At 37.4% G+C, this 26349-nt stretch overlaps 2 protein-coding genes across 6 annotated transcripts in view; both read left to right on the top strand.

Annotated features, from left to right (window-relative positions):
* The first annotated feature begins 5724 nt into the window (after nt 1-5724).
* LOC117567432 (large proline-rich protein bag6) lies at nt 5725-14113 on the top strand. Of its 5 annotated transcripts, XM_034247432.2 has the most exons (10): nt 5725-6473; nt 6581-6698; nt 6774-6997; nt 7057-8329; nt 9325-9993; nt 11078-12007; nt 12872-13005; nt 13066-13305; nt 13370-13716; nt 13801-14113. In XM_034247432.2, the coding sequence occupies exons 1-10, from the start codon at nt 6408-6410 to the stop codon at nt 13802-13804; spliced, it is 4005 nt and encodes a 1334-aa protein (XP_034103323.1). In that variant the 5' UTR covers nt 5725-6407; the 3' UTR covers nt 13805-14113. The 5 variants fall into 5 exon arrangements, with proteins under 5 accessions (XP_034103323.1, XP_034103327.1, XP_034103326.1 ...); XM_034247436.2 differs by having other exon boundaries at nt 13111-13305; nt 13370-14113; XM_034247435.2 differs by having other exon boundaries at nt 13108-13305; nt 13370-14113.
* Nucleotides 14114-17085: 2972 nt separating this feature from the next.
* The window catches only part of LOC117569141 (insulin-like growth factor-binding protein complex acid labile subunit), an 11048-nt gene continuing 1784 nt past the window's right edge, over nt 17086-26349 (top strand). The window contains 4 exon segments of the mRNA XM_034250171.2: nt 17086-18266; nt 23436-24444; nt 24508-24706; nt 26290-26349. The exon segment at nt 26290-26349 is cut by the window's right edge and continues 371 nt beyond it. Of these exon segments, the coding sequence (XP_034106062.1) occupies nt 17974-18266; nt 23436-24444; nt 24508-24706; nt 26290-26349 (1561 nt within the window). The 5' untranslated portion in view covers nt 17086-17973.

The raw sequence follows: 26349 nt of genomic DNA, 5'->3' as shown, positions 1-26349 counted from the left end.
GCACTTGCTCCACATATTGTGGATGCCTCTGAAGTGCCCTCAAGCGCACGTTATGCCCAAAAATTTAACAGCAACCAGCACAATTTATGACCCATCGGAGATGCATTAAAGATGGCCAAGATGGCAAATTGTTAATGCACTCCGACAGTTTCAATTCATCTACTTACAACCTATGTCGAGTGAATGTAATGCGACTCACCTGGTTAAACACTCAACTGTCTTCTACGCATGATCACAGCGGATTTGTAACAAGTATTTGTGGTGCTTGAGAGCTGACAAAGTTTTGTGTAATGTGGAAAATAATCTACGTTTGATATGCTCAAATTCAAGTGCAAAAACAAATTGTTTATCATTGCAGCGATGGTTAAATAAAAAAATATTTTAATCGAAGGTTAGTATTTCATTTCTTCAGTCAATTATTCAGATAACAAAATAGAAAATATAGTCACATACACTTTGAAGTCTCAAAGCTGAAAAGAACTCCATTAAATCATTTAATGTAGAATTCATGTATATATTTATTTAAAAACAATACAAAAATATAGAGGAAATTATATATTTCAATGAATTCGTAAATAAGAAATCTATATATAATATATAACAAAAATGTGTATTTCTCTATAAATGCCTATAAATATTAAAAAAGTGAGTCAAATTTTGGTTGTTTTTTTATAAATATTAAAATTCAGATTTAAATTTAAAATTATTAATTATAAATTAAGCCTAATTTATTTGAATGTAATTTTAGAACATTGTTTATCCGTAATTAAAATAAATTGTATTTCTTTTATTTTCAGTTAACTAAAACTATAAATTTGGGAACTAACTTTATTACAAAAATGTATTACATAAAATAATAAATATTTAAAATTAGTATTAATACATTAAATATTAAATTCAATACTTGGATTATTCATTCATTCTTTAATTTCATATTCTACAAAAGTTTATTTAAAAACATCAGTTATATCTAGTTTATCAATTCAACAGTAATATTTAAATGATTTAGCGTTTGGTATAGCATTGTAATAAAACTCTATACAACTATATATTATTGTAGTTGATTTTATTGAAATATTACCAATGGCAACACTTGAAAAGCAGTTGCTTTGAAGTTGTGTTTGTTGCATTTGTAACGTTCTCAATTGCCGCAACACTCGAAGTGAAGGAGGAAGGACTCAAGTCGAGTCGATATATAGCCATAAAAATCGCTCAGCTACAATTGAGTTATAATGCAATTGGCAAACGTAAAGCAAATGTTGTTAACTTGCAGCAAACGAAAACGAAGATAGAGAAACGACGCACATATAAAGAAACTGAATGTGTGAGGGAGAGAGGGAGTCAGGAAGTGGAGGAGGAAGCGGAAGTCCGATTGAGGACATTGTTGCCTTGACCGTCTGCAAAAAGTTGTGCGCAATGAAAATGACACATAAATAGCATCAACATTTTCAGCATCTCTCCAGGAAAACACAAATGTGATTACGATTACTCGAGACTCTGTTTCTTCTTCTCCCACTTTTTCTTCTTCTTGTGCATGTGGAAGTCACCTTTGTTTGTTGATGACTTTTGCTTGATTTGTGTTTGTGTGCACGTGTGTGCGCATGTATGTATGTATGTGGAAGTGTGTGTGTGGCTCCATTATGGCTCTTATGAAATTTGGCACATAAATTGTATTATTGCATTTATGCTTGATTTTATTTCCCTTTGCCTTACAATCGTCATGTGATTGTGTGGGTGCTTAACTGCTTCAATGTATGTGTGCGTGTGTGTGTGTTCTTCTCTCTCTTGCTTACTTTGTGCCTTTATATTGACTGTTAAATTGGCTTTCGCTTAAGTGAATTTGCAGTGAATTCGTCTTAAGTCTTCTTCTTTTGCTTTTAAGTTGCCTTTTATATTTTCGCCTGACCACGCACACACACACGAGTAACTCAATAACTGAGTGTTGTGGTGTGTGTGCTTACATTTCAACGGTTTCCTGGCTAAGCGCCCAGTACAATTTGAACTTCAATTAGCTGCATTGGCCTGGCTAATAAACGTTCTACTTACCTAACCTCACTCTCTCACTCGCACTCTCTTTCGCTCTTCCTTATTGCTGAGTATACAATTACAAATGACGCGCCAGCGCCAGGCCGAAAGTCAATTAACGGAACTCGCATAAAAGCTCCACGCGCCTCGTCTGCTAATTGGAATTGAAACATAAATTAAAAGTCAAAAGAGAAGATGTAGACGACGACGACGAAGACGAAGATGAAAACGAAACGAAATGCAACTAAAACTTTACGACTTCTTCTTCGCCTTGCACATGTGTGGGCGTGTGTGCGTGTGTGTTCCTGTGTTTGTGTTTAGGTCAATTCGTAACGTAATACAACAATACAACACTCACATACGTAACGTTGTGCAATTTTACGTTTTGTCGTAATGCACAGCAATTACGCTAGTTGTTCTAGTTGTTGTTGGCATTGCAGACATTCACATTGACAGCTTAGATTAAGTGTGCACTATAAATTTAGTTTGGGTTTTCTTTTTAGTTGCCGTCGAAAATTCGCGGCACACTAACGATATTTATGGGGTCAGTGCAATTGCCACTGGTAAGTGCAAATTATTTACTAACAATTACAAGTGTGACCTGTAAAACCATTTGCAGCAGCCACTCACACGCACACACACTTGCGCACTTACAGCTGCAGCGGTTGCTTATTAACCTCAATTTAACCCTTGTGTGTACTTTGTGCACTATTATTGACGCCAAATAATTGTGTTTAATTATAAAAGTTACAAAATAAGGGAAATTATTATTATTAATATTTATCCACTTAAGAAATATAATAAAATTATATTTTATATTCTGAAATTTAGTTTTTAATTCAAAACAAATATTTATACATTACATATTAAAACATAAAGCAAAATCCAAGTTATAATTTTTTTTTTAAATATTTTGTTAGCATCTTCAAACTCAAAGCAGCAACTAAGGGTTAAGCCCGCTATTCTTCAGGGTGTTAGATTGCCAATCAGCTGCTGTCTCTCTTTGTCTTACACTCATGCAACCCCAACTCCTAACACACTTTCTTACATATTCCTTCCCCCTTCCACTCACACTCACTCCAATTGCCTTGCCCTTGTCTGTGTGCTTCTATGAGATATGTGCGTATGTGTGTGTGTGTGTATTTCCTGGCCCTGGTTTATGGTACAAAGGGGACTTGGCTTCAATTTTCTTTATATTATGGCTTGATTTAATTTGACGTGAGACTTTGGAGCAGCCCTTGACCGTCACGTGAAATGAGAAAAGCAACAAAAATAACAAAAAAAACAAGTCTTGTGAAATTGCGTAAAGTTAGCCAAGAAATGATTACAACTTACATTTCGTAAGCAGAAATATTCAAATTTTCTAATGAAAATATTAACAATAAAAGCAAGAAAAGTAAAAGTCATTTTCCAGCTGCCAAAAGCAGTGGGAAAAAATTACAATAGCCACTCGCAGGGTGGTTAGCTGATCTGCCCGATTGATATAATTTCATTAAGCGCCAAGCAATTATTGTTGTTGTTGTATTCCAAATGGAATGTCAGCTAAGACGTCACGCCCACGAAGCACGCCCACTTCTGGCAAGGGCGCCACAAGAAAAGGCACAAAAAAAAAGAATACAAGCAATAACAAATTGGAAAAGCAAGTCAAAAAAAATGAGATGATAATGAAAATGTAAATGCATAAACGCAAGAGTGAAAGAGAGAGGAGAGAGATGACGTGCGAGAGAGAAAGAGAGAGAGAGAGAGAGAGAGAGAGAGAGAGTGATGTTGGTATGCCTGCTTAGGGGGCGCGTAGAGTGTCGAAAACTCATTAAAACTTTTTTACAGCCCATTTAAAAGCAATTTGTAAATTGCGCGCGAAGTGCGAAGCAAACTTAAATAATTATTATTTATTCCAAAATATACAAAAATGCGAAATGTAAATAAATTCGTATAAGCTGAATTATTAAAAGTGTTTTATTTTTTTAGGTTGATAAAATAAAATAAAATAAAATAAAAAATGCGTTTCTCTACGAAATAGAATTTAAGAAATGACAATAAATTAACAATTTGAAATTTATTATAAATTCATAATTGCAATATTTAAAGTGAGAAATATGAAATGATGTGTTATATTTCAAAACATAAAATATTCTATTTTGCTTATAAAATTCTAGTTATTATAATTTGTATTATTATTACCTATAAAATTAAAAAAGATAATTTAAAAAGATATAAATTTTAAAAACTAGTATTATAATTATGTTGAATTTAGTTAAAAACTAAATAAAAGTTTAAAGCAAATATCTTTAAGGATTATAATATATAATAATACATAAATAATTAAAAAATGAATTCTTTATTATTTATATCTTTATATATTATATCTTTATTATTATCAAACCCTTTAATCCCTGGCCAATTATATAAAGAAATTGTTTTATACAAATTGTTATTATTAAATTTGGCTGCCTTAAATGCCTGAGAATTTACTGCATAAATCCCTTTGATTCGGCAATCATTTTGAGCCCTTGCAAAGGACTCACAATCGCTGGCATTAAATCACATTTCCGCACATTTCTTGGGGTATAAGAAAAATTGTGTTAGCTGCGGTTGCCTTGCAATGCTTCGTCCCCCCCTTCCATGTTTCTTCTTCTGCTCCTGCCACTTAAATATTCAAAGCGAAAAGTTCTTCTACACCTTTGCTGCAGCGTTGGCTTTTCCTGGTTTATTTCTTATTATTCATACGGCGCTTGTTTTCTTATTTCCTTTTTCTTTTTTTTTTTGTGTGTGTGCAGCGCCCAAAATTCCCACAGGATGCAACTCAAAGCGAACGTCGTGGAAGGTTACCTTAGGCTTTGTGGAGGGAGTTGAATGCCACCCCATAACAGTTAGTTGCCCTAATATATGCGGCATGCACGTCAAGTGTTTTTATGTGGACACGCAGTCAACACTTATTTACGGTCCCACGTAACCCAAATTTGCAGAATATCTTAATGACAATAAAACCTTTATATAAACAATATTAATATACTCCTAAATTTTTTTCCATTCACAGCATACAATTTCAATTGAGAAATAAGAATAGCAGATTTAAAAAAAGCCGCCTAATTCGCCAGGGCTGCCATATCTTGGCGGCCTTGCCAGACTGCTTAAGTAAGAACGACCACTAACCTATCAATAATATATCATATTTTATAAGTTCTTAATTTTACATAAATAGAAGTGTTTTTCTGATTTAAAAAAAAGCATACTAACTAATGTTAATCTTGCTTTATTTATTAACGTTTAAAAATATTTCAGTATTTTTATACCACCATTAGAACTCGCGCTTGCTATAATTTCTTCTTTTCAGTGTTGTAAAATTGCTTACATAACAGCTGTAGAAGATAGCGATAGATACCATTAATCGGTTGCGTGCCAGGGATGGAACTTATTTATAAAATCTTATTAGCCATCACAACAACGGATAAAGCTTATCATAACTCATTTTTGCAAAATAACCGTTACTATATTTTTTATTTCTGCTTCTTCAATATACATGTTATTTTTTAAGAAATGTTCTAGCAATTTTAGGGGAACAATCAAAAAGTAATACCAGAAAACCATTACTTCATACTCAAAAATAGCTGTTAAAAAGTTGTGCTTTTTTTAAATACTAGTATTACTGGTATAATATGGTATATGACGTAAAATAGTGAATATTGAAGTTAAACTTGCGGTCACGCTGGTGCCAGCATTGCCGGAACGAAAATAATAAAATAATAAATTAATAAAAAACAATTCACAACGAATAAGAACAAATTAATACAAGTTGTGCATAATAATTGTGTAACGCAACGTAGACACAAATTGTATAAAATACATGAAATCTATAGTAAAAAACGAAAACTGTGCATTCTCCGCCTCAACCGCCAGCTTAATTTTTTTGCAAACAACTTTTGTCAAAATTATCCGGATATATAGAAATTATTTTAACATTTCCGATTTCAAATAGTTTAGGCGCCTTCGTTGATGTGTTGAAGCGATAAAAGCGTCTTTGAATTTCGCCACAGACCAATTGTACGTTATTCGATTTTGCAAAATAGATCAAAACTATAGTGAAGACCGGAGTGTAAAAGGCAACGCGATTAGACGGTGAGCGAAAGAGAGAGAACGACACAGTGTGAGTGCGTGCTTGTGTGTGTGTGCAAAGAGAGCGGCAAACGATTGCGATTCGATTGGCAAAAAAAAAACGACCACAACGAAAACGATATATCGCGACATCGACACCGATTTTCTTCCCCTCCCCAAACAGAACAGCGCCGTCTGTTTTAGTTTTAATTTATATTGCAGTGATAAAAAGCTAACGAAATTAATAGATTTGTGCAGCGCAATTACGCCAATAAGCGACGGCCGTTAAAATGTTAATAAACCTAAAGGTGAAAACTTTAGATGCGCGCACACACGAATTCAGCATCGACAATGAGGTAAGTATGTGTGTGTGTGTGGGAATTTTTTTCTATGCATTTGATGAGTGTTTTTGCCTTTTTTGAGGTTGTGTTGTGCTAAACCGCTTTTGCCATTTTTCTTGTAGATAACCATACGACAGTTCAAGGATCAGATAGCGGAAAAGACAAATATTGCCGCGGAAAATCAACGCATCATTTACCAGGGACGCGTGTTGGCCGATGATAAGCAGGTGAAAGAATACGGTGAGTCACACAACAGTAAATTCCCAACAAATTGCATTTATTTACCTTCTCTCCACTCTCTACACACACACACAGATGTTGATGGCAAGGTGCTGCATGTGGCCGAGCGACCGCCGTTCTCGCAACGCGGCGCCAACGCCACCAACAACGATGAACCGCAACGCAGCGGCTTTCGCAATTTATCCGGTCGACCGGCGCCACGTAATATGCGCAATTCACCGTATTTTCGAGCACTCGACGGCATGCTCGTGGGCACTATGGCCATACCCGTCAATAATGGCGCCTTGAACACCGCGGGCGTAAGCTTAAATTTCTACACTCCTAAGTTAGTCACTAAACTCTCCACTTTTCTTTGTAGACACGTACGCCACCCAATCGCTTTCCCAACTCATCGTCGTTCTGCATTAATCGCATCACCGTGGCGCTTCACATGATCGACTGTGCCAACAATATTGCCGCCTATCTGGAGAATCCCGAAGTGGGTCTGAATAATCAATCGTTGGATATCTTACAACGCGGTCGCTGGACCATGGAATCCACTGTGGTCGAGGTGGGCGTCTCATCCACCGATAATCCACGCAACAACAATATCATCGACATGGTGCAAGATGCTGTCAATGCAGCACTGTCACGCAACACACCTGGACGCAACTACACAGTTGTCCAGCTGCCCACCGTCTATACGAATGAGGCAGGCGGCGATCCGCAGCAGGCGGCAAATGATGCTGCTGCAGGCGGTGCTGGCAGCGATGTTGGTGAGGAGCCCACAGCAGCAGCTGCTGTGATCATAGAGGACGTGATTGTGTCGGATGACGAGGCAGCCGATGATATTATGCCCATTCTGGGAGATGATGATGAAGAAGGTGCCGCAGCGGCTGCAACGCAAGCAACTGGCGCTGGTGCATCAACAGCAGCAACTGGCGATGCTGCCAATGCGGCTGGCTATGATGCCAACGGCGCCAATGGCTCGAATGTGGCTGTCACTGGCATTGGACCGCGTCGTCGCACACGTCCCCAGGTGCTGGCGAATGTGATACAACGATATCGCACGGTGCAAACGCGTTTGGCGCCCTTTGTCGATCGCTACTACGAGATACTCGAACAGGATCCCGCATTTGAGGAAGCAGAAGGCGGCGAGGAGGCAGGCCAGGGCGAGAATACGGCACGCGACAATGCACAGCGGATCTTCGATCGCGTCTCGGAGGCATTCCATTATCTTTCGCATGCCCAGCATGCCATCTCCGATTTGATGTTGGATCTGTCGCAGCCTGGGCCCCGGGTGCTCACCTGTCGTCCCATTCTCGTCGAGCAGAGTGGCTACATACGCTCGAACAATATGTTTGCGGCCAATCTGCCGGACATGGCTTCACCACATACGCATCCACATCCCCATCAGCATCCGCATGCTGCGACAGCAACTGGCTCTGTGGTCGCCATTCCCATCAATTCGCCACCGAATGTCGCAAATGCAACGGCGGATGCCCTAAGGAATGCTGCACAGGATGCTTTATCTGCCGCCGCTGCTGCTGGTGGACAGGCGAATGCTGCTGGTGGTTTCTGGGAATTGAGTCCCAACTTTGTCGAGGATCCCGTGGATCCACCAAATCAGCAACCATCGCCCTCCGATTTGGGTGAGTTTCCCTTTGTCACTTCACTTTACTTCCCACTGTCATCACTGTTTCCCTTCTGCTTTCCTCACTTGATTTTGTTTTGATTTGTATGGCCATATTCTAGATGAGCACGAGGAGCGAGCAATGTCAGTGTCTGGCGATGAGGCAGCCACGCCCAGGTTGCGCCTCTATATGCCCGTGCCTTTGCCACCGCCTAGTAGGTTTCGTTTCCCCACTTTTACTCCGCTCGAATGTTAAATCCCGCGCTCAATTGCTAATCCTAATCCAGTTTAATGAAGCGCCTTTTAATTGCTAACAACAGCACATTCCATTTTTCTATATAAATGCGCATTTCATCAGATCTAATGAGTTAGGTATAGCTGAGAAGTAATGAGCGATTTTTAATTGCTAAAAACACCTCATAAAATTCTACTGGGTAGTTAAAATATCTTCTGAGAGCTTAATTCCACTATAGAAGATTTAAAATTTTCATAAATTTTATGACTTTGTTATTGTTCTTTAATGTTTAATTAAAAAGTTGCTTGCAATTAATTTTAAAATAGTTTCAGCTTCATTTTTAAAGCTCTAACCAAAATAGATTTTAAAAAGAAATTTTGTATTTCAACATAATATTCCCTGCAATGAAAAATAATAATGCTTTCTCGGTTGATTAATGCTTTTAAGTAGAGCAAGAAAATGATGAGAAATAACTGGACAAGATCTAATCAGATATATAAATAGGACTAAAAATAAGTCAAGGAAATCTATTTAGATAGTTCGTCTGTCCAATTGGACACTATTCATAATCTTAGTTCTACGATATTAATATTATATTTCAACTAATGCGTTTAGTTCCTCGTTCTTGTTTACTCCAAGCTCCTCTCAAAACGTTCGAGCTCAGCTTTGCAATTCATTTTAATACATTTGTTTATTTCTTTACCCAATAACCACATCAATTCCTTACTAAACCCACTGCAAATTGAATGTGCTAATCAATTGTGTTACTCTTGTCACAGATCCTTGGCGGCGCATGGTGGGTCTGCTCAACATGGCAGTAGGTGGACATGCACAGGCAGCAGCTGGAACTGACGGAGCAGCTGGAACAGGAACAGGCGATGCAGCTACCGCCCAGTCTGGTGCAGCAAATGCTGCAGCCGGAGCTGGCGGGGCAGGCGGAGGCGCCGCAGCGACACTTGTGCCCAACATCATCTCGATCAATTTGCCAGTGCATCTGATGGCCACCGCAATGCATCCACAGGGACGCCAAGCACCTGCTGCTGATGCTGGTGGCAATGCAACAGCTGCAACAGCAACGGCAGCATCTGCAACGGCAACGGGAACGGGAACAAGTGAAGCAACTGCCGGAGCGGCATCCACATCGGGTGGCACACGCAGCGGAGGCGAACAACGGGCCAACACTTTGCCCACAACGGCAACACAGACAAGGTCGACAGCTCGGCCGCAGATACAGATTGGTGGCAACAACAATTGGGCTGGCAGAATTGCGCCCACACATACCGCCTTCGATCGCTTCTTGCCCTGCAACAGTCATCACATTCGCGAGCCTGCCCCCTTGCCCCAGAACAACAACAACAACATGAGCAACAACAACAGCAACGCAAATACGAATGCCAACAGCGCCAGAAGCAATCGCAGAGCCGGCGACATCGATGCGGCTTCCATTGGTAAGTGAACGTAGTTGCATAAGTTTGATCAGTAAGCATTTGATGCATCGCGGTTGTGCTAGTTGCGGGTCACGTAGTTTGCTTTTACTATACTATCATCCCATCAACCAACCCATTCATTCACCAGAGATGCAAACCTGCCTCTTCTTTGAAGAGACAAAGTTTAAGGCTTTTTTAGATTTTTGATAACTAGAAAAGTCCAACAATTTGAATGTTAGTAAGCTACGGTTATCTCTTTTTTGAGTCATTTCTTCAGAGAGTTTAAATTGCAAAGTTTAGGTTCTTAATTTTTTTAAGCTAAACTCTAAAGGCTGAAATTTCAAATATATACACTTCACCTATATGACTGATGTTTTTAATTAGAGACAGCTGATACTCTTAGAATAGCTAGGAAATAAATTAGTGATGTACACTAAAAAATCTGAGAGCTTTATAGTTATAGAATACTACTAAGTCTTCAGGGTCTGATAATGATAGCTTTCAATATTTTGTGAAGATAATACAATAAATATTATTTAGCTTTAGGACGCCAACATATTTACTTGTTTACTTGTGTACCAATTACTCAAAAAGAAGTTTTTGTTTTTAAAGTAAATTCTCATAATTTAATGTAATAAATACCAAAGGTTACATTTGCTATTTCCATATAGTACAATAATCAAAAAATGTATATACTTTATAAAGACGGAGATGCCTTCTTCTGTCTATTAAATATATTTCCTTGAGGCACAAAGTTATAATACCCTTCTATCCTATAGAAAAAATCAGACAGGCAAATAATAGGAATTTTTGTTAGTTATGATATTTTTCTTTAATTCGAGTGATGTATCCTATCAAGAGTAAAATGCTCGTGTACAATATGAAAATGAAAATAATATGAAGGGAATCAGTTCATCTTTAAATTGGAAGTTTGTCATTGACGACGTACGAATTAAATCTTCGAAATTAAAAAAGCTTAACTTACACACATTGATAGCTACATAGTTTGTCTGCAGCTGGGTTTGCATCTCTGGTCATTTAGTCTGCCTTTGCATTGGCTTTGCATGCGTGTTCATCGTTCATCCGTTCATCATCCCATGTATAGTCATCTCACGCTTGCCACGTGGCCAGAGCGGCGGCACCTTGGATGTGTCGCGTGCGGCGCGACGTCGTGCCAGCAACAGCAGCAGCAGTAGCAACCGAGCTCGGAGCTTGCCGAGATTGATGGCAAGCGGCGGTGTTGGTGGTTTTGGTGGTGGTGCTCGTGCTTTCGAGAGGAATGTTCCTGCTGCTGGTGCGAATACAAATACAAATGCGAATGCGAATGCGAGTAATCCACCTCGGTACAGTAGACGGGCTAGATTGATAGAAGCTTTGTCCATGTTTGACAATATGTTGGTAACTAATTTGACAAATCGTGCGCATGCAGCTTTGGGTGGCATCGCTGACGTGGCCGTCACCGTCACAGCCAGTGTCCCTGGTGCCAATGCCAGCTCCACCTCTTCCCCCTCCTCCTCCTCATCCTCAGCCTCCTCCTCATCCACAGGAGCCACAACAGCCGCCGGAGCAGACGCTGCTGCTGCTTCCGCCTCTGCCTCCAGCTCCAGGTCCACAACCCAACCAACAACAGGAGCAACCACAATCAATTCGAGCAATCTGCGTGCTCAGCTCCGCCGGTTCCTCCATCACAGCATCTTCGAGGAATTGCCCATCAATGAGGAGACGATGTCCACGGCGCTGGATCGTGCCCTCGAGTGGTTCAACGACAGTTTGCTGTATCTGCCGCAGTACGAACGGCCGGAGTACAACTCCCGCGATTCTGTGTGCAACACTTTGCGTCAGAGCCTGCGTCTGGCCATCGAGCTGTGCAGCACCAACTGCGAAGCGGATGCACAGTTCGAGCAGCGTCTCACACAGATTCGCGAACAGTTCCGCAAGCGGCTCTACAGCGTGCTCATCCTGTGCCTGGGCAGCGCCAATGCCGAGCTCTATTGGCGTCAGCTGATGAGGCTGCTCTTCGTGCCGCTGCGATCGAGTAAGTATATTTAATATACTATTTGTTAATTACAGTATTTATCGGTTATAAGCGATAGTAATATTTTCAAACGTTTTTAGTAATGATTAGCTTCAATGTTGGTTCGATTTTCACAAATTATCTGATGGTCAGCAATATTTTAGCTATAATTATTCATTTTTTCTTCAACATGAATAGCAATGAAAATGCGAAAAGAAATTTTTTAAATAATAGCAATTTTTATATACCATAATATCGTCTAGATAAAAAGTTTGAAGCATTTTTAGGCAGGTGATGTGCAATGGATAGTGCTCAACTATGAAAAACCCGCAATTCGTTTTTAAAAATATACGAAAATAATATACCAAAAATACTAAAATGTACCCAAGACTATATATGGAATGTAGATATAATTCCAAAAAATATACCAGATTAAAGCCGATTAAAAATATTATAATTACAGCGAAATTAATAAATATGAGTTAATAAACCCATATTCTAAAAATATACCAAATAAATGTACAGAAAATACTAAAATATACTGCAGTCTTTATCTGGAATATCGATATAGTTCTACAAAATATTCCATAGAGTACTAAACATTCCAGATTAAAAGCGATTACAAATGTAAAGTAATTTTATAATTATGATGAAAAAATTAAATAGAAAAATAATATGGAAATAATTACATTAAAAAGGCAATTAACTGCGTTTCCACCTAGTTGAATAATCTAGTTTTCTTAGATTTAGATTGTAATTCAGTATCTCGCATTTTGTTAAACAACTATTATAGTCCAAAATTTTCGTAATTTTGTAACCGATATTCACTGTAACATAATTGTAGTAGTTTATACCTTAAAGTTTCGATTTTGTTTCCGCCCGCAGATTTGCGCAATGAAGCCTTGCAGTTCCTGTGCAGTGTGATTGATCCCGAGATTCCAACGCACACGGACACCGCCGATGCCCAACAGTTCCTGGTGCTGCGCAATGCGCAGTCCACAACACCAGCCGATGCAGCTGTAAGTAAAAATGCAAAATGCAATTGCTTAGCAAGAGCTTAGCTAAAGCGCGACTAATAGCAACCATTCGTTGCACCTCCACCGCTTGCCTTTCCCGCACAGCAGCAGCAATCGCAGTCACAGACGCCGCTCGATAACGATGTGGAGATGGCCGACGTGGCCAGCAGCAGCAACAGCAGCAGTGCCACCGAGCTGGACAAACCGCTGCCAGATGTCACCGTCGGCTCACAGCCGTGGCACAATAATTTCCCCAATGATTGGTTGCCCGTGATCACGCGTGACCTGCAAACCCAAACGGAAGTAAGTTTCTCAATTCTTTCGCAATTTCTCTACGAGTTAAACTAACATTTCGTGACACTTGCAGCAGAATCACCCGCAACCGCCTTACTCCGATGCCTACATATCTGGGATGTCAGCCAAGCGACGCAAAATCATTCAGACCGAGAAGCCATCGTCGAGCGTCGAATGCCTGATTGCCAGCGGTGTGCAACGTGCCATTCAAAGCACCGGATTGTCGGCACCCAATGGACCAGGTGGCGGTGGAGTGCCTGTCGTTAATCCCGATCTTGTGATTGGCGCAATTGCGCATGATGCTGCTGTCCAGGCCGCGTATACGGATGCGGTGCGAACGAATGCCCGCGAAAGGATCAAGCAGGACAACGATTATAAGCCAAGCAAATATCCGCAGATCGCTAAGTTCACAGAGCAAAAGTAGGCGAGAGTTGTGTAGAGATCTAGTAGTGCTTAGTGCTTAATGTAAATTTTTACTTTAATGAAATATTGTATTTAATTTAGTTAATGGATAAGTTCTGTTTTTCAAATCGACGCTCACTGAAGGAGGCGACGATTTTCATTTTGTGGAAGATGTTAATGAGAGATGAGATGGTCACAAGAAAAGTGCTTGGCAGTGCATGCTTCATAATACATAATAATAATTATATACAACAAATTGATACACACCCCACAAACACACACACACACTTACTATATATAAACAATAATTATTAACTGCAAAACAAAAAAACTACACGAAATTGAAGGTCAAATATTTTGAGGACAAAACTGCATCAAAAAGAAACCCCAAATAAAAGTACATAAACACACAGAATACTATAAAACTCTCAACTAATCTTTAATCTGCTGATCTGCCATGATCGCCTATTTGGCGACCCCCTGGCGGATGACGCAGTGGTCAGAAGAAAAAAGCTATGACGACAGTCAAATTCCAGCCAAATATTTTAGACATTTTCTGCCCCATTGACGTGATCAGCGGAATTGACGCCGCCTGATCATTTCCGTTCAATAAATGAATGGATCTGGATCTGGAATATTCGCGGTAATCTCGAGTGGCCCGGCGAACAAAATTGTGTGGAATGCCAATTCAATTGGCCATTTACAACAATAGCAACTATCTTCGAAATAGACAAACAACCAAAATTAATTTTCACATGACTTGGCATCTGGAGAGAAAATTGAGAATCTTAAATGCGTTCGTGATATATTAAAAAAAAAAAACAAAAAGGAAGAAACACGAAAATTTGTCACATAAAAATGTTGAGATAATTTATGCATAATTCTCCGAAAATAAGCTATGTGAAGTATTAATAAATAATAATTAATATTTCAAATGTCTTGTTTTTTTTTTATTTGTTTTTTTTCAAAAGTATTTTTTACGCGGGCCATGATTGGACTTTAAAAATAGCCCAGCTACGTAATCATTGTATATTTTTAAGTCGATTTATCGATTATACTATAGTTTGTCAACAGCGTTTGTTGTGTTGGGAAGGGGGAAGGTGGGCGTGTAACGGTCACACTAAAAATAACCGTGTGCAGATTGGGGGGCGTGTTTTGTGGTTTGTGTCATCATCAAGCCGAGTTTCGAGCTGCTGCAGGCTATAAGAAAATTGCCACTTGCCGGCTACCAAATGATTAATTGCAACATCAACATCAACTCGAGCAGCACCAGCAACACAACTTGAGTCAGCCAATAAGGGAAGGGTGGCAGGGGGGGCATGGCAAGGGCAAAAGGCGAAGCGGGGCGGGGCAGTTGGCACGCGCATTGCATTGCGGTATTCGTGAGGAATTCGCGACAGACGGAATTCTTAAATGGGGGACTTTCGTTAATTATGCATGCACTGTGTGGTGTGTGTGTTTGTATGTGTGTATGCCCAGCAAATGGCAACGGCAACACAGCAGCGGCCAGAACTTCAAAATAAATTAAGGCTGCGGACTTTGATGCATGGTGCATGCTACAAGCTGCATACTACATGCAGCATGCTCCTCGCAACTTGATGTGGCGCCTGGCAAAACTGCAATAAGGCGGCGCCAGCAGTTGCCACTGGTTTTGTAATGGGTAAGTTTGAGGAAGAAGCGTAATTATGCTTGATTTATTAGGCAGACCGGTGAAATTTCGTATTTCGGGGTTGCCATCTACTGCAAAACATTGCGTATAAATACTAAACTAAAATACTAACTGCAGTCTATCGACAATCGATAGCCAAGTTTCAGCTAGATAAGCTAACGGTGAATTTGCTTGGAATGAAGTGCGTGCTTTGAAATACCCTAGCGGCCATTTTGAATTTCGATTTCGAATTTCTATGTACATGAATTGAAAACGTCATTGTTGTTGACATTCTTTTCATAACAACAAATATTTTGTGAAAACAATTTAACCTGTTGAATTTGAACAAATTCTTTACTTTAATCATCATGAATTAGAAAATTGTAGTTATGCTATTATAGTTTGAAAGTCTTTTAATAAAATGTACTACTTTGTTAAGGAAAAAATGTTTAACTGTTGAAAACGTATAAAGTTACTTAAATCGTAAATAACCCTTGTACTTCTGTAAAAACATCCGTAGTGGATTATATTGTATGAAATATTTATTATAATTTGAAATTCTTTTAATAAAAACTAATATTTGGTTAGAACAAAACAATTTAATTTGCTAAGTACAAACAAATTCTTTACTTCAATTATTATGTATTAAAAGGTTGCAGTTTAAACTTCTCTAGTGGATATTATTGTATAGTATAGGTTTTATAGTTAGCAATTCTTTAAATAAAAACTAATACTTTGTTAAAAAAAAAGTAATATATTATACATGTGAAATAATCAAATTGATGCAGCTGCAGAACACACAGTTACAGGGTATCAAATTAGGCTGCCAGATGTATGCAATCGTTACGCACGATTGTCAACACCAGCAACAACAACAACAGGAGCACAACAACAACACAACAGCGGCAACAATAAATCACAACAAGCCGGCTCATTCAGTTGATGTGCTCTCCATGCCACTGCGAGATTATTTTGTGTAATTGAAAACATTTTCTCGAAGATGCCAAGATAAAGATATTTTGTTTACATGTGCAGCAAAACGCATGTGGCAACATGTGTGTGAGTAACTGTGTGTTTGTGTGTGTGTGTGTGTGTGTGTGTAAGGACAATTTATCAGCAGTGCGTAAGAGAAGCAGCAGCAATCGAAGATAAACAACAACAAGCTGTAAACACACACACACATCATAATGATAATGCTGCTGAAGATGCTGACGATGATGATAATGATGATGATGATGCCCCCATACATAGATTGAGCGCACCAATGCATAGTTCCTAGGTTCCTAAGAAACGAGCCCAAGTCGCAATTCAACTCAACTCAACTCAACTGACAAGCATGCCACATGTGGCAGCAGCAACTGCAGTAGCAGCAACAACTGAGCTCAAAGGGGGCATCTAAAACACGCACAGACAGCGGCGCCGGCGCCGAGATTCAGTTGCAGATTGAGATTGAGATTGACGCCTGGCGCCTTGGCAAAAACAACAAAACAAAAAACGAGAAGAGAAGCATGCACAGGAACAGATGTAATTGAGTGTTGGCGCTGGACAATTACATAGGTAACAACTGTAGTAGCAACAGTTGCAGCTAGCAGCTAGAAGCTTGTGCACTTGTTTTCTTTTGTGGCCAATATCACGAATGCGTTTTTGCATTCAAAAACGCGCTCAAACACACACAGCAAGAGCATCCGCAGCAGCAGCAGCAGCAACTGCGAAGTTGTCGTCAGAGCAACAGCAACAGCAATAATAACGACAGCAGCAGCAGAAACAGCAACAGCAGCAACGACAGCAGCAGCGACGTCGCGCAGCCAGCATACGGATCCTCAGCGCTCAGTCACAAGCCGACCGTATAGACGTGAAGACGTGAACATCGGGTCTACAAATCGATAGTGCTACTTCTCAATCAATATATACATATATATAAAATAGATTTTGAAAAACCACTCAATAATACTCGCGTATTAAATACAAGAAAAAATAATAAAAAACAAAAAAGAATTCGACTACGAATTAATGAATTAATAATAAAAAGAAATTCAAGAAGAAATATGAAAACAAAATAATAATACGAAATACGGATTTCACTTAATGTTTTTTTTTTGGTCTTAGAGATTAATGTATCAACAGTGTCAGAGGTCGTCAATCAGTGTGTGAGTAAAAGAGAGTGTACCATCAGTGAGTGATACAGAGAGAGGGAGAGGGAGAGAGAGCAAAAGCGAGTGCAGCCCACAGGCACCACAGAACATATGTACGACAATCTGCATTTTCGAATCGAATTTTTGTTGTTTTTGAAGCGCGTTTTTGAGTGAAATTCGACGCCGCCATCCTCCAGCTGAAAAGTGAATACAATTTTCAAAAGAAACGCGCAGAGAGCACACAACGTTCACCAAAATAAAGAAAATTCCAAAACGAGAAAAGAAAAGAAAAACCATAAGTATGGAAACTCCAGCACAACACATGTTCAAAAACGAGTAGTTCGGGAAAACTAAAAACGAAACATTTCCAAACACACAAAACAATCAAATACTCAGCGAAGCAATCGGAGTTTGTAAGAACAAAGTTTTAGTGCACAAAAAAAAAACGAAAAGAAATCTTAACGGTTTGGTAAAGTAATCGAGACTGTTACCAAAATGACTTCCTTAATGTACGCAGTGTTTCACATTGCGACAATGCAATGTTCCGTTAGGCCGGAAATATCGCCGTGCACATGCGAAACGGGCAAAGCACCGAATCATGTGGAATTGGCCTGCGAGAAATTGGAATCGTTTAATGCGGTGGTCGATAGTTTGGCCAATAAGCTGAACCCTGATGTTAGCATTGATCTGAAAATAACTTACTCTCAACTGGATGATTTGGAGATGCGTTCGTTTCGGGACATGAACTTTAATCTATACAAATTACGCATGCAATGGAACCGCCTAAGGTGAGTTCTTCTTTACCCAAAGAAAAAGCCATCAACATCATTTCACACATCTATATCTAGGTACAATGTCTATGGCATTGTTTCAAGGCCGGGGAATTGCCATCGTATCGCCACAGAATTTTCCGCTTGCTTTTGCTATCAATTTAGGTTCCTTAAACCCAATCAAAAATACGAAAAACAACAACAAAATATATAGATAAACACGGAATGTAAATGCACGAAAAATGCGCTGCAACTCATCAATTTCCATGTAAATAGATACTAAACAAAAAAATAAAAAGTAAAGATATTATTATGATAAAGACAACCGACAACAGTCAGTCATTATCAACTAGCTCAATTGATGCTCAATTGAAAATTTGTGCTAATTATGAGCTGGTAAATGATTTAATTTTTCAATTAGCAAAAGTCCCCTTGCAATTGAGACAAATTATAACAAGTAGTTTCGGTCATTGCGACACTCTTTGACAGTTGCAAGAGGCAATATTAGATGAGAAAGATGAGAAAACTTAAGCACAAAACAAATTCATCGAACGAGCCAAACAAACGCTTGCTTCTTCTTGCTTCGATTTTTGTTTTTGTTTTTGTTAACTCAATGCTGATAAGGTTTCAGCATCTCTCTCTCAAAGTCTTTAGCTCTCTCTCTTACGCATACACAGCTGTTAATGAGCTTATGTGTTTAATCAATGCGGCGTATACTTAATCTCTATAAGATGCACAATATAGAAGCTGATAACTGCAATTTATTGGCTTCTGAGAGCTGCTTTGCAACGTCTTCTGCACGTTTTCAATGAATTTCACATTTCAACTTGTTATTATTAAAAATAGCATATATCAAATATAAATACATTTATTTGTTTCGTTTCATTATTTACACAAATACGCAAAAAACAATTGTTGAGGGCTATTTCATAAGCGAAGTTCATTGATATTTGACATTAGTTTTCAATTGTTTTTTTACAGCAAATATTCTCTTTAAATTTTGTTTAATTTCCCAATCATTCGGGGTTATACAATTCGCTGATTCGATTTGCTTTATCAGGCTGAAGAATCATTTGTCAAACGTCATTTGTCATCAGTTGCAATTTGTATATGTAAAACTGAATGATTTAATTACTCAAACTTAATCGAATCAGTGTTATATATTCTATGCAATATAAAAGTATATATATTTTACTGTACATATGTTAGATTCGATTCCCGCAACGAGCGCGTGCTGCTTTTGCTGCTGTTGCTTCTGACCAGTGAAAACATTTTTACATTGATGTCAATTTATAATAATTGACCTATTGCCTTAATATCGCGCTCTGACCAAATCATGCCAGGCCAGGCCACCGCCACCGCCACCGCACACTTCAAATCAGCGAGGAAAATACCCATACCAAAGTTGGCGATCGAGTGTTTGTATGATGAGAGAGTGATATGCTCATGAATCGTCTGCCAAAATCGTATCAACAACGCGTGGCGCTTAAATCGCTCTCCGTGATCAAAATTTCCATGCTTACGAAATTATTAACACGTTTTTTTAATTTCGCAATTTCATTGCAAAATGTTAATCTTCTTGAAGTCTTCAAATAATCTTACATAAAACAGCGGTAATAGATATCTGTCAAGAAGAACACTGAGATTAAATACATTTTTAATATTAAAAAATTTAATTTAGAATTTCGAATTCATTTACATTGAATTATTATATTTTCTACAATTTATATCCGATTTTATTGATAAATATATCTTCACTTAATTTAACATATGTTTTTTGGGAGTAAAATGTTTTCTATTTATAAAGTTTTAAAAACCAATATTAAACCCTTAATGAAATGTGAAAAAAGTGAATGAATCCCATGAATAATAATTGAATGTAAATCACAACGCTTCTTAACAACGATGTGCACTAAAATAATATTAAAATAAAAGAAATAACGATCAGTATAAGCTAGAGCTGGAGAGCTCGACGAGTGAATGAATATGATACATATATAAATTCTATATTCGTACATATATTCTCTATATACACAGAAATAAGAGCGAGAGTGAGTAAATGTTAGTATTTGATAATAGCGTATCAAGTGGCGCCAAAGCATTTTTTACGATCAGTTTAACGATCGATTTGACCAAAATTAATCTTGTGTTGCCATTTGTGTGTTTTTTAAATGAATAAAAACATATATCACGATTAAAGACTGTACTATACAGTCTTTAAGGCAAAACAAAAAAGGAGAATATTCAAATTTCATAAAATTGCATGTGCAATATTAAACGATGATGGCGCCATCGATTTGTCATTCTTCTTGTTTTTCTCAGGCTGATAAGAATATGCTTTTCACTCGCATTTAACATATGGTTTAATCATTGAAAAGTGAGTAAAGTGCTAAGAGAGACTCGAGTCTCAGAGTCAGACTTTGTGTCGCAGTTGATCTGCAGTTGACAATTAATTAAGTATGTATGATAACTACATAATTTATTATTGATGGAATATTCCCAGCCAGAGTGATAACAGATTAGCCAAAGAGCAAAAACTATGCGGTGAAAGAAAGTAAACAATAAACAAAAGAGTTTTTTTTTTACAATTTGTTTGCTTTGCATTATTCGCTTTAATTTTTGTTGTTTATTATTATTTATTTTTTATTTATTTATTGTTTTTTCGGACCCACACCTCCTAATGAAATGGAATGTTCCGTTCTTTCTCTTTTGTTATTGTTATTGTTTTCTTGTTATTATTATTGTTTTTGTCTGCCTGCTTGGGGTCAGCACAGCACAACAGAGAGAGAGAGAGGGTGAATCCCAAGAGTGGGAGTGAGAGAGAGGGAGGGAGAAACAAAGAGTGAAAGAGAGGCACCCAATTGAATTTCTTCATTACGTTCAATCAATGATCAAGAGGCCAGTTTAGGTCGTGTGACAATTATATTGGCTGACGTTAAGGAATTGTCTCTTCGTTCATGTATCTTCCAAACACATATATATAAATATCGTGTATATATATGTATATGGTAGTTATCGTGCTGCCACGACATGTGCTCAAGTTCAACGCGCGCGAGCTGCGTCAACTTCAACTCATTATAGATACAATGCGAGTATCTCATATCGCGTATCTCGTATCTATTGCCCAGCTATTCATCATCCTTGCATCTGTCGACTGCTGCTGCGCTTTTCCTCATTACATAATCAATGCAACGCGCCACTCACCAGGCGCTGCTGCATAGACACTACATACTACTTCACTTGGGCAATCAATCAAGATCAAGTGTCTCGACGCAGGCGCATCTAAAAATAGATATGAAATCGCCTCGCAATCAGCCTGATGAGCTGTGATGCCAATAACGGCGCCAAGGATGTTGCCCACTGGGCAATTTGCTGACCATTTTACTCCAGTCTCCAGTCTCCAGGGCCCAGTTCCCATCATCATGAATAATGCGATAGATTTGGCGCCGCGACGGCGACAACTTAATAGCCGACTGCAGTCATCGATTAAGATACAACAAGGGGGGATAAATATGCTGCCACAGATACAATTACAGATATACAGCTTTCAGATATCTCTGTCTCTCTGATAAGCTGCGTCATCTAATTACCGTGCAAGATTTATTTATAAGAATAAATATTAGTCATCATTATACTACACGCTTTTCTCGCAGTTGTTCCTTTGAAATTTAAAACGAAAACAAACAAATTTACGCATAAAATATGTATAGTGAAATGTTGTTCTTCACCGCTATTAATCTTGTAAATGATTCGCACGAATCGGGGAAAACTTAATGAAAATTAAATTGAATTTATTATGGAAAATTCTCAGAATGTTGATTTCTAAACAAATAATGATTAAATGTAATTAAGCATCTTTATTTTTGATTCAGATTCTTTATTCAGATTCATAACACTTAATTGAATTTGTGTCTATAATTGAATGGGTTATTTATTTCTATAATGTTGAATTCAACAGAATTGAGATCGGTATTTTTATTTATTGACTTATTCTATCAAGTCTTTTCTTTGGAAATATGTATATGCATTTTAATAGGTCTGCACGTTTTTAAAAATGATCCTGGCTAATTTTGAAAATGTCTTGACTATTTGATATATTTTTAGACCCTTCGATTAAAAGCAAATTATTAGAGTTCATAAAGTTTGTTTAAATTATATTTCACATATTTTGTTTCATTTCGAATAACTTTTTTGTTAATTTTTGTTTATCTCTTTATTTAATTTAATAAGAGATTGAATCTGTAAAGCAAAAAGTACAATAACAAGAAAGTTTCTGTTTATATATTCAAGCCCATCTTATAAAGATTTAATCCTTAATATTAAATTTAATAATGATACAATACGAAAAACTTTAGTTTTAATTTCGTATGTATATTATTTTCGATTGAGATTTCCACACGCCAAAAAATATGCAACGGAAAACGCATAATTTCTGGGGGAAGGCCTTCCCCCTTCGAAGGTTTTGAGATTCTATTTCTAAGAAATTAATTGTTATAGTACTTGTTGTTGTGCATACATACAGACACTATCTCTTATTAAATACGGAAAGAACAAAGTACAGGAAAACATGATTCTATATTATCATTTTCTTATTTATTTTGTTTTGGCAAGAGGTAAAACCAAATTTTATACTATATTTCTCAATTATTTCGATGTTATTTTGTTTTACCAATTTTAACAAAAATAACTAAGAAAGCTACAGTTGAGTGTTATCGACTGTGAGATACTGATAAAAGGTAAACAGTGCGGTATTATTAAAAATAAATATAATCCAAAGGCTATATTTCGAATATTGATATTCACTTTACTTTACAGTTTACATATTTATTATTATTACATACATTTCCAGCAGGCAAAAAGCAAACAGGATTTTATATTAAATTTTTTTTTTTTTGTTTTGGCAAGAAGTAAAGCAAAAGTTAATTTTATATTATTATTTAGTTCATTTGTACCATAAATTAAAATTTAATGAAAAGTATAACTAAGCGTCACTTTGTATTATAATTTAATTCTTTATTTGGTTTAGTTCTTTTTTATTGGTTACTTGTCGAAGTAAAGCCAAACATCACTTTATATTATCATTAGCTCCATTTTTTATTTTGACTTGAACAATGGAGTTTAGCGTTCTAATTTGATGCAAAATGTAATGCGAATGTTTTTGTTCTATTTTGTGGATGCTATTTTTAGATCGCTGCCAGAGCTTCCATTTCGCGGGTTATCGAATGTCACCTACTTAAGTGTCGGTGACAACGAACTCGACGAGATTCCGAAGCACGTCTTGAACCACATGCCCAAGCTGCAGACACTCGACATAGGGAGATGCAACATACGAGCGGTGCAACAGGACGATCTCAAGGGGATACAAATGGTGACGAATCTGATATTGCCGAGCAACAACATAACACGACTCGATCGAGGCGCATTTCCGTTGAGTTTAATCATCTTGCATTTGGGGCGAAATCAAATCGATTCGTTAAATGGTTCTCTGCATGATTTGGCCATGTTGCAATCGCTGTTCATAAATGCGAACAACATCAGCGATCTCGATGACGAGTTGCCCGATGGCAGCAAGTTGCGATTGCTGATGGCGCACAACAATCGATTGGAGAGACTTCCTGCTAATATGGTTGGGATGGATGATCTGGAGACGATTCATTTGCACTTTAATCGTCTGCGATCGTTTGATCGCGTTTTACGGAATGCTCAGTATCTGAATGAGTTGCTGGCGAATAACAACGAATTGGAGTTTTTGGCCCAAGATGAATTTCAAGCTTGTGGACAAATGGAAACTTTGAATTTGGCTTGCAATCACATTCGTTCGTTGAACTCCTCTCTGCATCCCATGTCCAAGCTGAAGATCGGTAACTTTTCGTTCAACGACATCGATGAGTTCTCCATGGAAGAGCTGCAGGGATTGCGTTCACTGAAGGTCTTAGATTTATCCTACAATCGCATACAACGTTTGTTGCCCGCTCAGAAAGTGTTGTTGGAGCTGCCTCTGATGGATCTGCGACTCGATCACAATCAGATCTTTACACTAGATGGCGCTCTTGCCGGTTTGGGCAATCTTCGCATTCTCAGTCTGCCGGAGAATCAAATTGAGCATCTTTTACCGGGAGATTTTAGTGGCATGCATCGTCTCGAGATACTCGACTTGACTTCCAATCAATTGTTGGATCTAAAACCACTTGAAACGGTAAATTAAGTGTGCTTAATTTATTAAGTATTGTTAACTATTTGTTGGTCTCTTCCTTTGCAGACAATGCTCCCGAATCTGAAGATCCTTAAGGTGGCCTACAACAATATTAGCAAACTGGAGCACGATTTCTTTGGCCTCCCGGTTTTGTGTCAAGTCAATTTGACCAACAACCAAATCTCGAGCATCTCTGGCGAACTCGTCACCAAGACGCGCTGCAGGAATCACAATGTCGCTGGCAAACTGGAGATTCATTTAGATCGTGAGTAGCTTCTGTTTTTCTAAACTTAAATGTATACATTTTCTATAAATTTAAAATTACAAAAATAGAAAAAATTACTCACAAAAAAGGTGTTCTAAGCGTATCTTTTTCAAAACCTAATACTTAAATGTTTTCATAATATAGTTATCAAATTTTATCATCACAATTTGAATATTAAAAACCTATGGTTCAGTTTCAGATAAATAGAAGTTTAACATCATGTCTGATGTTTACTTCTAAACTTCTAAAACTTAAAAAGTACATCTCATTGCTTGCATAAGATAAGCAATTTATATTACATAGTTGGTTTCATTATTTATTCTAAGCATTTTTATTTATATTAGTTTCAAAGATTTATAAATTTAAATAATGACAAATCTCTTCTGAATAAGTATTTTATCAATTAACCTTTTGCGTATATTGATTTATATAATTTTTATTTACGGCTGATAATTATTCTGACTAATATGTTATTTTAATATATGGATTAATTACACTATCTCAGTATTTCTCTAAATACATTAGTTTGTATTCATACTATTATGGTATTTTAATATATAGACATTTTACATTATCTCAGTATTTTTATACCCGCTACCCATAGGGTAGAAGGGTATTATAACTTTGTGCCGACAGGAAATGTATGTAACAGGTATAAGGAGGCATCTCCGACCCTATAAAGTATATATATTCTTGATCAGCGTCAACAGCCGAGACGATATAGCCATGTCCGTCTGTCCTTCCGTCCGTATGAACACCTAGATCTCAGAGACTATAAGAGATAGACCTATAATTTTTTTCCGACAGCATTTGTTATGTTTGCACGCAGATCAAGTTTGTTTCAAATTTTTGCCACGCCCACTTCCGCCCCCGCAAATCAAAAACTGTAGTAGTTATGATTCCTGAAAATTTGGTTGCGATCAGATAAAAATTGTGGAAGTTATTAAAGAAATACTTTTGTATGGGCAAAAACGCCTACTTACTAGGGCTCTTAGTTGCTTTGGCCGACAATCTGGTACATTGTGCCGTCTATGGTATATTTTGAATGGTGTGCTGTATCGATATACCAAACATACCATTTGGTATATTTTTAGTATTTTTTTAGTATTTTCGGTATATTTTGAAAATGATAGCGCAATATTTTGCCTTTATTAATAATGGGAAGCGGGTATCTCACAGTCGAGCACACTCGACTGTAACTTTCTTACTTGTTTTAAATACTTTATTGTATAAGTTTGTATTCTGACTATAATGGTATTTTAAAATATGGATTAATTGCATTATCTCAGTATTTTTCTAATTCCTTTTTGGCATTCATTTCTAAGATTTTTCTAATTTTTTTTTATATTTCATATTTATTTTCTATATTAATTTATTCTCTTATGTTTGTAAATTAAGTATCTTCTATATAATACATTTCTTAATTATTTAAAATATATAAATTTCTTATCCTATTTCTTTATTTTTTTTTAAGTATCTTCTATATTCTCGATTTCTTAAATATTTAATGTATTTCGTCTTATATTTATTTTCATGTTATATTGCAAATTTCATTATTTTAACCTATTTATTTTAATCCTCAGAGAATCCCATCATGTGCGATGTGCACCTCAATGAGCTGTGCCCCTTGATGCATGCGCAGG

The sequence above is a fragment of the Drosophila albomicans genome, chromosome 3 (assembly GCF_009650485.2).
Source record: "Drosophila albomicans strain 15112-1751.03 chromosome 3, ASM965048v2, whole genome shotgun sequence".
Taxonomy (NCBI): Eukaryota; Metazoa; Arthropoda; class Insecta; order Diptera; family Drosophilidae; genus Drosophila; species Drosophila albomicans.
Note: the sequence above shows the minus strand (reverse complement) of the source record. Positions and strands in the feature narration are given on the sequence as shown.